Genomic DNA, 12929 nt, shown 5'->3' on the forward strand with positions numbered 1-12929 from the left:
CCGGCAAAAGAGGGCGGCACACGGAGCAGCAGGAGCACAAAAAGCAAGAGGACACGGGGGACCAGGGGGGCAAGAGGGGCGCCAGGGCGGCCAGAGCAGCAAGAGGGACGGGGAGGGGGCAGCAAAGACCACGGGGAGGGAGGCGGCAACCACCAGGGGGCGGGGGGGCAAACGCGGAAGGCGGGGCGGGGAGGCGAAGAGCCGAGAAAAAGGCCGGCAGCGGCACGCGCAGCAAAAGCGGGGAGAGGCAAGGGAGCAGGAAGAGGAAGAAAGCACGGGCAGCCAAAAGAGGAAAAGAACCAAGAGGGGGGGGCCCGGGAGAGAGCGCAGAGGGCGGCGGGCGGACGGCGGGGGGAGCAGGCGGCGAGGGGGCGGAGAGCAAGCAGGGGGGAGAGCGGGCCCAAGAGCGGGGCGGGAGACCGGCGGCACGAAGCAGCACGCGGGCGGCGGCGGGAAGCGGCCGGGGGCGGCGGGCGGCAACACCGGGGGGGGGGGGGCGGCAGAGAAGGGAGGAGAAAGGCCAGGGGAAGGGCAAAAAGCGGGGAGAACGCCAGGCACGAACGCGGGGCCACGAGCGGGGCGGAGGGGGGAGAGGGGCAAGGCGGGCGCAGGGGGAGGGCGGCAACAGGGCGGGCAACACGGGGGCAACGGCAGGGGCGGCGGGAGAAACACGGGCCAAGGGGACCGGGAAAAAGCAGCAACAACAACAAGAGGAGAGGGCGGACCACGGACACGGAGGGGAGCAACCGGGCCAAAGAAGGCCAGGGGAGCAAGCGGAGCGGGCGGGAGGGGGAGGCGGCGGCGGAGACGGGAAGGAGGAGGGGAGGGGCGGGCCGCGGGGGCAGGCAGCACACACGGGGGCCGGCGGGAAGAGAAGACGGGGAAGCCGGCAACGAGAGGGGCGGGGCAAGCGGAGGGAGAGGCGGGAAGGGGAAAGGGGGAGCGGGGGGCCAGGCCCAAGGGCGGCAGGCGAAGGGCGGGCCAGGAAGCAGACGGAAGCGGGCGGGGGCGCCAAGCAACAACAGACAGGGGCGGGCGCCGGGGGCCAGGGAGCACAACGGCAGGGGAGAGCGCAGGGGGAGGAGGCAAGGGCGGGGGAAAAGGCCACAAGAGAGCCGGGAGCACAAAAGGGACGAGGGCGCAACAAAGGGAAGGGGAGCCGGCAACAAAGGAAACAGCGGCGAGCGGCAAACCAGGGCGGGCAAGGGGACCAACGCCGGGGGGAGGGCCAGAAGGGGGAGGCCGCCAAAGAGAACGGGGGGGCCAGCGAGGGCGGGAAAGGCACGAGACAGGATGGGAGGGCGAGGCAGGGGGCGGGAGCCAACCACGGCGAGGGACCAAACAGCCGACAAAAAGAGGAGGGGGGGGAGGGACCCAGACGGGCGGGGGGCCGGGCGGGGAGAAGGGGGGGAACCAAACCCACCGAGGAGCCGAGGGAAGGAGAGAAGGCGGGGGGAACCAGGGGAAACACGAGAAGCAGAAGGAACGGGGGAAAACAGGGGGGCGCCGGGGGGGAAAAACAGGGGAGACGAGGCACCGGGGAAGAGGAGGGTGGCGGGGGGCGAGAAGAAGCAGTGAAAACAAGAGGGACACAACCAAGCCGGGGAGGGGAAGAAAAGCGGCACGCGAGGGCGAGAAAAGCGGCCGCGGGGCGAAAAAGGCGGGGGGCACGGGACGCGGGGCAGAGCGGGGCGGGAAGAAGGGGGGGCGGGCCGGAGGAGGGAACGGGGGCGGCCGAGCAACAGGCAACGGGGCGGGCGCAGGAGAGCCAAGGCCGGGGGCAGCGGCGAGACGGACGGGAACAAAGGGACACGGGCACGGGAGGGGGAAAGGGGAGGAAGAGGAGGCAGGGGCGGAGGGGGGGAGAACAGGGGGAGGCAGAACCGAGGCCGGGGCGAGCGCCGGAGGGCGGGGCAGGGGACCAGGGGAGCCAGAAGGGGGACGAAGGAGGAAACGGAGCAAGGGGAGCCCGAAGGGGAGGGCGCGAACCGCGCGGCGGGACACGCGGCGGGAAGGGGAAGAGGGGCACGCGGCAAGGGACGCACGGCAAGGAAAAGCAGCGGGCAAGGGGGGAGGCAGCGCGGCGGGGGCAAGAAGGAGAAAGAGGAGGGCGCGCCGGGAGGGGAGGAGGAGGGAGCAGAAGCGCGGGACAAGCGCGCAGGAGACGGCAAGAGAGGCACGGAGAAAAAGAGGAAGGAACAGAAGGGAAAGAAGGAGAGGGAACCGCGGCGGCCGCGGCGCCAAGAGCCAGAAAGCACGCGGCACGGAACGCAACGCAAGGGAGGGGCAGAGGAGAGCCGGGGCAGCGGCCGAACGGGAGCGGGCAGCACGGGAGGACAAGCCAGGCGACGCAGCAGGGCAGGGGGGGCAGGGCGAACGAGAGCGGGGCGGGGGCGCGCGGGAACCGGCGAGCGGGGCGGGCGGAGGGAGGCGGGGAGAGGCAACAGGGAGGCCGGGAGACGGGCGAACGAGCGGAGACGGACAAGGGAGGGGGAAAGGGCCGGGGGGGCGGCAAGGGGAGCAGAAAGGGGGGGGCGGCGACGGGCGCGGCGGGGGGCGGGCGAGAGACGAAGGGGCCACGAGCAGAAGGGGGGGGGCGCCGGGGCGCAGGAACCGGGGGAAGGGGCGAACAAAAGAGCAAAGGGGGCGGCAGGGAGAAAAGCAAGAGGAGCGACGGACCGGGAGGGGGACGGGGGGGCGGCCAGGAGAGCGGGAGGGCGAAGGCAGGAACAGCAGCAGCGGGGGCCGGCAGGGCGAAACGCAGAGGCGGGAAGAGCACGAAAGAAGGGGCGGGGACAAGAGGCGGAGAGCGCGGGGAGCGCGCAGAGCCGGAACCGGCAGAGCCCAGGAGAGGGGAAGCCGCGGAGAACGGGAGAGGAAGGGCCGGGGGCGAAGAGGGGCCAAGGGCAGGAAGGGCGCCAAGGAGGGGGAGCAGGCGAGCGGCCAGAGCAACAAGGGAGGCAGGGGAGAGCAGGGGGAAGGCCGCGAACGGCGGCAGAGCAAGAGGGAGCGGGGGAGCGGGGCGGGGGCAGCGCCGGCGCCGAGCGGAGGAGAGGAGCCCAAAGGGCGGGGCACGGGGACAGGGGCGCAACGGGGGGAAGAGGGGAGCAGCAAGGGCGGGGAACAGAAGAGCGGGGCAAGGGGGGCAAGAGGGGCCGCGGGCGAGCAGCCGAGGGCCAGGCCGGGGGGGCGGGGGGACGAAGGGGGAGCAGCCGGGAGAGAAGAAAAGCCGGAGGGACGGGCAAGAGGGCGAGCGGGCAGGGGAGAAGAACGGCCCACAGGGCAGCGGGGAAAGCGGAGAGAGGAACCGGCAGACGAACGGGCCAAGCAGCAAAGGGAGCAAGCGAGAAGAAGAGAGGGGGAGCGAAAGCGGGAGGCAGCGGCGCGGGGGAGACGAGAGACAAAGAAGCCAAGGACACACACGGGGGAAGAGGGAGCGGCCGAGCAGGCAGAAACAAGGGGACCCAAGAGAGGCAACGGAGCGGGGAACAGCAAAGGAGGACCGAAAGAGAGCAGCCGGCGCGGAGACCAAGGGGGGGCCCAAAAGAGGGAAGGGGAAAGGCGAGAGGGGGGGGGGGGGGGGAAGAGACGGGCAAACGGGGAGCACAAGAGACACAAGGGAAGCCAGAGAGAAACCAAGACGCGGAACGAGAGGGGGAGAGGCAGGGGCACAGCGGAAAGAAAGAAACGAGACGGGGGGGGGGGAGAGGGGGCAAGAGGAGGCGCGGGAGAAGCAAGCAAGAGCAGGAAGGAAAGAAAGCAGGAAAGAACACAAGGCAAGGGAGAGGGGGGCGCGAGGGGGGGAAGCCGCCGACGCCACGGGCGCGGAGCGCCAAGAGCAAGGCACGAGAGCCACCACGGCGGGGGGCCAAGAGACAAGGAAGGCCGGGAGCGAGGGCGGGGAGCACCAAGCCCACACGAAGCACGCCCAGGGCCACCAACACGGCGGCGGCGGGGGGCACGGCGCCGCGGGACGGGCCCAGGAGGGCACGACGCCGCGGGACGGGCCCCCCGGCGGCGACGAGCCGGGAGAAACGGAGCGGCCGGGAGCGAGGGCGGGGAGCACCAAAGCCCGCACGAAGCACGCCCAAGGGCGGCCGACACGGCGGCGGCGGAGCGCACAACGCCGGGGGACAAGCCAGGAGGGCACAACGCCGGGGGACGGGCCGCCGGGCCCGGGGGGGCGCCAAAACAAGGGGGGCCGGGCGGCCAACGGGGAGACGCGGGAGAGGAGCGGCGAGGGAGGCGCGGAGGCGCGGGAAGGGGAGGAAGAGGGGAACACGCGGGGAGAGGGCGGGGCGAAGCGCGGGAGCACGCGGAGGGGGAGCGCACAAAGAAGAGAGCAAGGGAAGCGCGGGAGAGGGAAAGCGGGCGGGTGGAGAGGGAAATGCGGCGGGGAAGGGGGAGGCGCGGCGGGGACGCGGGGCGGGGCGCGGCGGGCGGCGGGGCGGCGGGGGGGCACCCCGGCGGGCAAGCGGCAAGCGGCAGCCGAGGGAGAGCGGGGAAGGAAAGAGGCCGGGGGAGAAAACGGGCGCAGGGGGAGGGCAGCGGAGCGGAGAGCCGGGGGCAGAAGGAGAAGAGAACGGGGCAGAGAGGGCAAAGAGGGCGAGGCAAGGGGACGCGGGAGGGGGGCGCAAAAAGGGCGGCCCAGAAAGGCCAGCGGGGGAGAGCACGCCGCGGGGGAGGGAGCGGCAAAGAGAGCCCAGAGAGGAGAGACGAGGAGGGGGGCGGCGGCCACGGCGGCGGAGAGGGGCCGCGGGGACGCACGGCGGGGGCGGGGAGACGGCGGCCAGACGGCAGCGCGGGCAAGGGACGGGGGAAGCGCGGCCCGGGGAAACGGCAGCCCGGGCGAGGGGGGGAAAGGAAAGCGCGAGCCCGGCGAGAGGGGCCAAGGGAAGGAGCCCGGACGGAGGGGGAGGGCAAGCGCATCCCGGGCAAGGTAGAGCGCCAAGGGGATAGTGAGGAGCCCGGGAAAGTCGCAGCCGGGCAATGGAAAAGGGCGGCGCCGGAGAGAAGGAAGGGGGAACTGCAAGCCGGCAACGGAAAGGGCCAGCCCGAGGGCAGGGCGGGAGACCATAGGGGGAAACGGCAGCCGCACGGGGAAAACGGCGCCGGAGGCGGGGGTAAGCGCGCCGACGGGAGGAAACGGCAGCGCAGCCGGCGGGCAACGCGGAGGCAGGGGGAAAAGCGCTGCCGCGGAGGACGTGCCGGAGGCAGGGGAAGGCGCCGCGGGGACGGAACGACCCGAGGGCAGCCAGGGGAAAGCGAGCCCGGAGCAAGGGCGAAAGCGCAGCGCGGGGAACCGGGGGGCATGGGGAGGGCCAGCCGGGGCGCAGCCCGAGGCAAGGGGGAAAGCGCAGTCGGGACGGCCCGGAGGCATAGGGGAAAAGCGCAGGCCCGGGGAGGAACGGCAGCCCGGGGGACGGCAAGGGGGAAGCGCAGCCGCGGGGACGAGCGAGGGCAAGGGGGAAAGCGCAGCCGGGGACGGGGGCAAATGGGCAGGCCCGGCGGCCAAACCAGCGCCGACCAGCGCGCAGACGGGAGAGGAGGGAAGGAAACGGGGCGGCGGGAAAAGAGGGGGAGGGAGAGGCAAACCGGGAACCGGGCACAGAAGAGGGCAAGCGGCGACCAGCGCGCCGGACAACCGGGGGGAGCAGCGGGGGGCACGGGGGACGCCGGGCGGGCCAGAGAGGGGAGCGGCAAGAGAGCGGCAGGCAAACGGCAAGGCACGGGCGGGCGCGGCGGCGAGGGCGGGGAGGGGCGGGAGGGAGGCGGCAGAAGGGCAGAGCGCAGACAGCGGCCGCGGGGGGGGCAGGGGCGCGAGGCAAGGCGGGAGGGGGGCGGGAGAGCGGCGGCAGCCAGGGCCGCAACGAAGGAAGGGAGGGCCCGGGCGGGGGCGAGGACGCGACGGAGGCGAACCAAAAGAAAAGGGGGAGCGACGAGGACAAGAGGCAGAGCAAAAGCGAGGACAAGAGGGAGGGCCGGAAAACGCCCCGCGGCGACGAAGCGGCCGGCATGGCGACGCGACGACGGCTCGGGACGGCGGAGGCGGGGGGGCGCGGCACGGCCCGGGGGGGGGCGGGGGCAGGCGGGAACGGGGGGGGCAGGGGGCGGAGGGGGAAGGAGAAGAAGAAGAAAGGAAAGGGGAAGGGAGGGAGGGGGGAAAGGGCGGGGAAAAGGAGGAGTGAATGGGGAAGGGAGGAAGGGGAAAGGGAGGGGGAGAGGGAAGGAAAAGGGAGGAGGGGCAAGAAAGAAAGGAGGGAAGGAGGGGAAAGGGGGGAGAGGGAAGGGAGGGCCGGAGGGGGGGAAACGCAAGGGGGACAAGGAAACATGGGGGCGACGGGGAAAGCCGAAACAAGGAAGGAGGGGGGGAGGAGGGGCGAGGCGCAACGGCAAGAAAGACGGGGGAAAGGGAGAGGGGCTGCATAAGAAAGGCGGGCAAGAAGAACGAAGGGCAAGGAGGGCGAGAGAACCCAACCACGAGGCGGCGGAAGATGGGGAACGAGCCGCACAACGAAACGGACGAGGAGGAAGATAAGGGGAAGGGGGGGGAGGGCCAAAGAGGGAGGGGGAGAGCCCCCAAGGGGATGGCAGAGTGGCGTGGACCAGGAGCCGGGAAAGAGGGAAAGGGGACAAAGGAGATGACACAGGGGGCACGAGAGGAGGGACAGCGGGAGAAGGAAGGGGGAGGGGGGAGGGAAGAGGAGCGAAGAAGAAGGCGGGAAGAGAAGAGAGAGAGAGAGAGAGAAAACGAGTAATAGAGAACGGACGAGGACATGGAGAGAGATGAGAGAGAAGGAAGGGGGAAAGGAAAGAGAGAGAGTAGAGAAGAGAGAGAAGAGAGAAATGCCACGGGAGGAGAGAAGAGAAGAGAGAGAGAACGGAGGACGAAGAGAGCGCCCCGCAAGGGGGGGTGGGACAGGGGGAGCAAAAGGGAGCGGAAGGGTAAGAGGGCGCAGGACGGGAGCGCCAAAGAAGTAGGAGGGGGGGGGAAGGCAGGGGACCGAGGGGAGAGAAGGGGAGAAAGGCAGGGGGCCGAGGGAAAAGGGCAGGCGGGCCGCCGCCGGAGGAGGAGGCGTGGGAAAGGGGGAGCAAGGGCCAGGGGGCGAAGGTCGAGGGGGGGACGGGAAGGGCCGGAGCCAGAACGCGGGAAGCGATGGAGGGAGGGGTAGAGAGAGGGGGAGGCAGGGGAGGGAAAGAGGCGGCGAAGGGACGGGGAAGAGGGGAGAGGGAAGGGCGAGGGAGGGCGACGAGTTGAGGGAGGGATTTGAGAAGAGGGGCGAGAGGAGGGAAGGGGGCGATCAAAGCGAGGCGAAGAGTGGAGAGCAACGGAGGTGAAGGAGGACGGCACGGAGGGAGAAGGGGTCGCGGGGAGAAGAGGGGCCGAAGGATAAGGCAACGCGGGGGCGGGGGGGGGGAGGGTAGTGGGCGGGGGCCGAGGCCGATGGCCGGCGAGGAAAAAAGCGAGAGCGGGGGCGGAGAGGAGAGGAGGGAGGGGAAAGGAAAACCGGGGCGGAGGGACCGACAACGAAGGAAACAGAAGGAAAGTAAGGGCACGACAAAGACGGCAAGGGCAGAGGAAGGACGGAGGAATCAAGGAGCAAGGGGAAGGCGGGGGGGAGCAGGGATGAACCAAGGGGGCGGGAGAAGGGGGCGAGAGAGCATGGGCAGGGGCGGGAAGGCGGGCAAGAAAGGGCGGGGGGAGGGGAAAGGCCGCGCGGGAGGGGGGCGGGATGGCGGAGAGAGGCCAAAACCCCCCGACCGGGAAGGGCGAGCAAAAAGGGGAAACGAGGGACGCTGCGGGGGACGCGAGCCGGACGCCGTCGACGACGGTGGAAGGGGGGAAGGGGAGCCGACGATCAGCGCACAGAAAACAGAAAAACAGAGGAAGAGGCCAGGAAAAGAGAAGAAGAAGAAGCATGCCGAAAGGAAGTAATGGGGGCGGGTACGAAAAGGACAAACGGGAGAAGAAGAGGAAAGGATATGAATTTGCACGAAGGCGACGCACAGAAGCATAGCCCAGTTAAGAAGGGGGGAAGAAAAGGAGAGGAGAAGAGGGCAGGAAGGGGACAGTGGACGGGAGCATACAGCGAGGGAAAGAAAGGCAGGACAGCAAGAGGAGAGGGGGAAAGGAAGCAAGAGAGGGGGAGGGACGAGGGAGGTAGGCGGGAGAGGGAGGCGAAGGGGCGGGCATGGGGAAAGCGCATCAGCACAAGGGGGACAACGGAAAGGGAGATAGCCTAAAGCGAAGGAAAGCCGAGGGAGGGGGGAGCCGGATGGGCAGCAGGAAGGGAAAGGGGGAGAGGGCGAAGCCAGGGAAAGGGGACGCGAGCGGCGAAGCAGGAAGGAGGAGCCAAGGGTAAAGGGGGAGAAGACAGGGAGGGGAAGGAGAGGCAAGACCAGGGAGAAGGGAGAGGAGATGGGAGTCAAGAGGGGGGAAGCAAGGGAAAGCACCAGGAGGAGAGGGGCGAGCCAAGGACAAGGGAGAAAGGCAAGACCAGGGAGAGGCGGGAGGAAGAGGGCGGAGCAAGGCGGGGAAGCAAGGGAAAGCGAGGAGGAGAGGTGGGAGCAAAGGGGAGCAAGGGAAAGCACCAGGAGGAGAGGGGGAGCAAGGACAAGGGAGAATAAAGGCCAAATGGGGGGCCAAGGACAAGCCAAGGGAAAGGGGGGGGCAAGGACAAAGGAGAAAGGCAAAGGGGGAGGAAGGCAAAGCCAGGGGGAAGGACAGGGAGAAGGGACAGCCCCAGACAAGGAAGAAGAGGAAGAAAAACGGACAGGGAAGAAGAGGCGCACAAGGAAAAAGACGAGGGAACGAGGAGGGAGGAAAGGGAAGAAGAGGGGGAAAGCCCAAAGAGACAAGGACCACGGCAGAGCGGAGCAGAGAAGCCAGGCGACACAAAAGGAGACCCAGAAGGCCCACGCAACGGAAAACCAGAGGAAGAGCAGAGGAAGGGGGGGAACCAGGGACAGGAAGGGAAGCGCGACAACGGCGAGCCGGAGCGGGCGGACAGCGGGGCAGAAGAGAAGAGAAGAGCGCGGACAAAAGAGACAAGAGGGCAAAAAGGAGAGCGGCGCGGGCCAACGGACAGAGGCGCAGGACCAGCGAGAAAAGGAGGAAGAGAGGAAGACGGGAAGAGAGAAGAACGAGAGAGCAAGAGAGCGAAGAAGAGACACGAAGCAAAGAGCAAAGAGCAAAAAGCGCAGGGGGACAGAGCAGACCAAAAAGCGGCAAGGGAGAAGGGAGAAAAGAAAAAGAACGCAGAGAGCGGCAAAGAGAAAAGAGGCGGAGAGGCGGAAACAGAGCAAAACAGAGCAGAAAAAGCAAGGGCGGGACGGGAGACACGCAAAGAGAGAAAACACGCAGAGCGAGCAAGAGAAAGCAGGCCAGAGGGGGAAGCGGCAGCAAAGAGACCGGCGCAGCAGGGAAGAGCAACGACAGAGGCGCAGAAGGGGAAGCAAGACAACACGGGGGGGGAGCAAAACAAGAGAAGGGAGGAAAGGAGCACGGAGCGGGGAAAGCCGGGAGGGGCACACGGAGCGGGGAGAGCCGAAGCAGCAGGGCGGAGGCACGGGCGGGAGGAGGGCGGGCGGGGGAGCAAAGCACGAGAGCACGGGAGACGGGGCGACCGGAGGGGGGAAGACGGGGGGGAAAGGAACGCGGAGGCGGGAAAGCCGGGGAGAGGAGCGCGGCGACGGGAAACCCGAAGCAGCAGGGGGGGGGCACGGGGCGGGAGGAGGGGCGGGCGGGGGAGCAAAGCACGAGAGCACGGAAAGGCAGGGGAGCGGGGAACCAAGAAGGGGGAGAGAGAGGGAAGGGCGCGGGGAGAGAAGAGCAAGGGGAGGAGGAGGAGGACACCACCGCGCGAACCACGAGAAGGGGCGGGGGGGCGGGACGGCGGGCGGGACGGACGGCGCGGGACAGAAGGGCGCGACACGAGAGAGACGGCGCACACAAGCGCACACACACGGGAGCGGGAGGGAAGGCCGCGGGGCACCAGACGCGAACAAGCGAGGAAGAGGGGGGGGAGCGCGGGCGGAGCAAGGGGGGGGCGGGGCGAAAAAGGGGGAAAGGCGAGGCACCCCCCCCCCCCCCCCCCCCCGCGAGACGGGCACCGGACCGCGGGGGGGACCAACAAGGGGGAGCAGAGCCGGGAGCCGAGGGGAGGCAGGGGAGGACCAACCGGGGGAGGAAAACACGGGGCCCGAAACGGGGGGGAACGGGGGGGACGGCGAGGCGGAGCCAGGCGACAAAGGGGGGGAAGGGGAGGAAGCGGGCAGAGCGCGCGGGAGGAGGAGGAAGAAAGAGGGAGCGCAAAAGCGAGGAGGCGCACGGGAGAAAGGGGAGGAGGGGAAAGGGCGGAGGCAGGGACACGGAGCGGCCGGACACGAGGAAAGGGGGGAAGGGAGGGCCACGGGCCCGAGAGAAAGAGGAAAAAGCAAGACGGCGGGGGGGAGAGCCCCGGAGGCCGCCACAGGACGGACAAAAGCCGAAAACCGGAAGGGACAGCGGAGGAGAGAACGCGGAAGAAGCGGGACAAGAGGGCCAAGGAGAGGCGAGGCAAAGCCGGAGAGGAGACAAGAGGGCCGAAGAGCCGAAAGGGGGCGACGGCCAAAGAAAGAGGGGAAACGCGCAGCAAGAGGGGCCGAAGGAGAGGAACAAGAAAAAGACAAGAAGCGCACAAGCGCCAGGAAGAAGGGCGAAGAGGGCAAAGGCGCGCAAAGGAAAGGGGGCCAGACAGGGAAGCGCGAAGGAGCAAAGGGCGGGGAGAGAGGAGGGAGCGGGGCAAAAAGAGGAGCCAAAAAGAAAGGAAGCGCAAAAGCCGACGAGGCGGACAGCGGCAGGGGAGAGGAAGGGGACGGCGAGGCGCGAGCACCGAGAGTCGAAGAAGGGGGGCAACAGACAAAGGAGGAGGGAGCGAAAAGCAGAGGAGGGCGAAAGGAAGGCAAAGAGGAGGAGGGCAGGAAGCGCGAAAGGCGGCGCGAAGGGCCCGAAACAAACCGGCAACCGCCAGGGCAGGAGAAAAGAAGGGGGAGGGGAGGACGGACGAACAGGGGGCGCGGGGGGGAAAAAGAGGAGAAAGGGGGAGGCGAAAAGGAGACAACAAAAAGGCGGCGGGGGGAAAAGGCAGCGCGCGCAGAACACAAGAAGAAAAAGGCGAAGAAAAGAAGGAGGGAGGCGACAAGGGCCGCAAACCCGGACAGGGGAAAAGAAAGGGGCCAGAGCCGAGCGGGAGCAAGGAGCAAGGCAAAAAGGGGGAAGCGACGCCGAACAAAGCCGAAAGCAAAAGGGGCAAGCGGGACAAAAGAAAAGCGCGCGGGGCAACGAACCAAACGAAAAGGAGGAGGCGGAGGAGGCAGCAGCAAGCGAGGAAAGCGCAGGGCGGAGGAGGAGACGAGCGCGAAGAGGCAAGGCAAGGGAGGGGAGGACAAGGGAAGAGGGGCGGAGGGCGCGGGAAGCAGAGGAAGAAGAGGGAACAGCGAAGGCGGGCAAGGCGGGGAAGGCGGCGGGGCGCGGGAAGCGAGGGACAAGCGAAGGCGAGAAGGGCAAGAGAGGAGGCGCACGCAGCCGCAACGCAAGGAGCGCAAGAAGAGGCGAAGGCGGGAAAAAGAAGAAAGGAAGAAAAAGGGCAAGAGGCGGGACGGGAAGGGAGGAAAGGGAAGAAGGAAAAGAGGCAGCGGCAAGAAGAGGGGAAAGCAAGAGAGGGGAGAGAACAGAAGCGGAGAGCGACGAGGGCGACGGGCACGAAGGCGGCGAAAAGGAGAGAGAAAAGGGGGAGCAGGCAAAAGCCAGCAGGAGAGAGAACCGGAAGGGGGAGGACGCCACAGGGGCGCAAACCCCGCAAAAGCGGACGAAGGCGACGACGACGGGAAAGAAGAAAGGGCAAGGGGGAAAAGGGGGGAAAAGGCAGAAGAGCACGAGGAGACAAGGACGGGGCGAGCAAACAAAGCAAAGGGGAAGGGGGAAAGGCCGAAACAAGGGGAGGAGACGGCAAAGCAACAAAAAGGCAGCAAGCAAAGAGAGGCCAAAGAGGCAAGGGCAAAAAGAGGGCAGAGAAAAGAGGGAAGCGGGGCGAGAAAGAAAGGGGGGAGAGGGAGCCCACGCAAAAAGAGGGGGGGGGGGCAAGAGAGGGAAGGGGGGGAGAGACCAAAGCAACCAGGCGCGGCCCAGGGGCCAAAAGAGAAAAGAAGGGGCAAAACCCGGCGCCAAAAAGAGGGGAAGGGAGGGAGGAGGAGCGGGGCGCGAAGGGGGACAAAGCGCCGCAGCGGAAGGCAAGAAGAGCAAGGGGGGGGGGGGGACCAAAAAGCACGAACAGGAAAGGACCCAAGCAAGGAGGGGGACCGAAAGGGAAGGAAGCGGGGGCAGGAGGGGGGGACAGCGAGAGGGGGCGCACGCCACAGGACGAGAAAGAAAGCAGAGCGAGGGAAGGGCAAAGAAAGCGAGGGACCAAAAGGGAGAGGCGGAGGAAAGCAAAAAGGAGGGAAGGACAAAAGGAGGGGCACGAGCAAGAAAAAGGGGGGGAAGAGGGAAGAGGGGGGAAGGAGGAAAAGGGAAGGGGGGAGCACGAGGCAAGGGGGGAGAAAGGCGAGCGGGGAGAAGGGGCGAAAGAGAAGGGCCGAAGCAAAAAGGAGCGCACAAAGGAGAGGGGGAGCGGGAAAAGGCGAAAGAACAGGAGAGAGGGGGGAGGGGAGCACAGCAAAGAGGCAGGGGGCGGAAGGGCCAGAAAGGCGAAGGAAGCGAAGGGGGAAGGGCACAGAAAGCGCAACCACGGAAACGGCAAGACGAGCAAGCAGCGGGCAAAGAAGAAGCGAGGAGAAGGCGGGCCAGAGAGGAGCGGCAAGAAGGACCAAGGGGAGGCAGGCAACGCGGAAAGCAAAGCAAAGCAGCAGGCAAAGCAAAGACACACGAGGCAACGGCAAGACCGCGAAGC

The 12929-nt window shown here is 68.2% G+C and overlaps 2 protein-coding genes across 2 annotated transcripts; both read left to right on the forward strand.

Annotated features, from left to right (window-relative positions):
- The first annotated feature begins 7444 nt into the window (after window positions 1-7444).
- LOC109174765 (keratin, type I cytoskeletal 9-like) lies at window positions 7445-7936 on the forward strand. Its single transcript, XM_019324012.1, has one exon. It carries the CDS (start codon window positions 7445-7447, stop codon window positions 7934-7936), a length of 492 nt encoding a protein of 163 aa, XP_019179557.1.
- A 483-nt stretch (window positions 7937-8419) lies between these two features.
- On the forward strand, window positions 8420-12914 carry LOC109174773 (ribosome-binding protein 1-like; the record flags this gene model as incomplete). The annotated part of the gene is made up of 2 exons (XM_019324018.1): window positions 8420-9441; window positions 10502-12914. Coding segments are annotated over exons 1-2 (3435 nt in total), but the record flags the coding sequence as incomplete, so codon positions are not given.
- Between the last annotated feature and the right edge of the window lie 15 nt (window positions 12915-12929).

This window comes from Ipomoea nil, unplaced genomic scaffold (assembly GCF_001879475.1).
Source record: "Ipomoea nil cultivar Tokyo-kokei standard unplaced genomic scaffold, Asagao_1.1 scaffold0148, whole genome shotgun sequence".
Taxonomy (NCBI): Eukaryota; Viridiplantae; Streptophyta; class Magnoliopsida; order Solanales; family Convolvulaceae; genus Ipomoea; species Ipomoea nil.

Bases quoted from the DNA above. Each gene is read 5' to 3' on its own strand.
- LOC109174765 (XM_019324012.1), top strand. From the start codon at position 7,445: ATGGCCGGCGAGGAAAAAAGCGAGAGCGGGGGCGGAGAGGAGAGGAGG.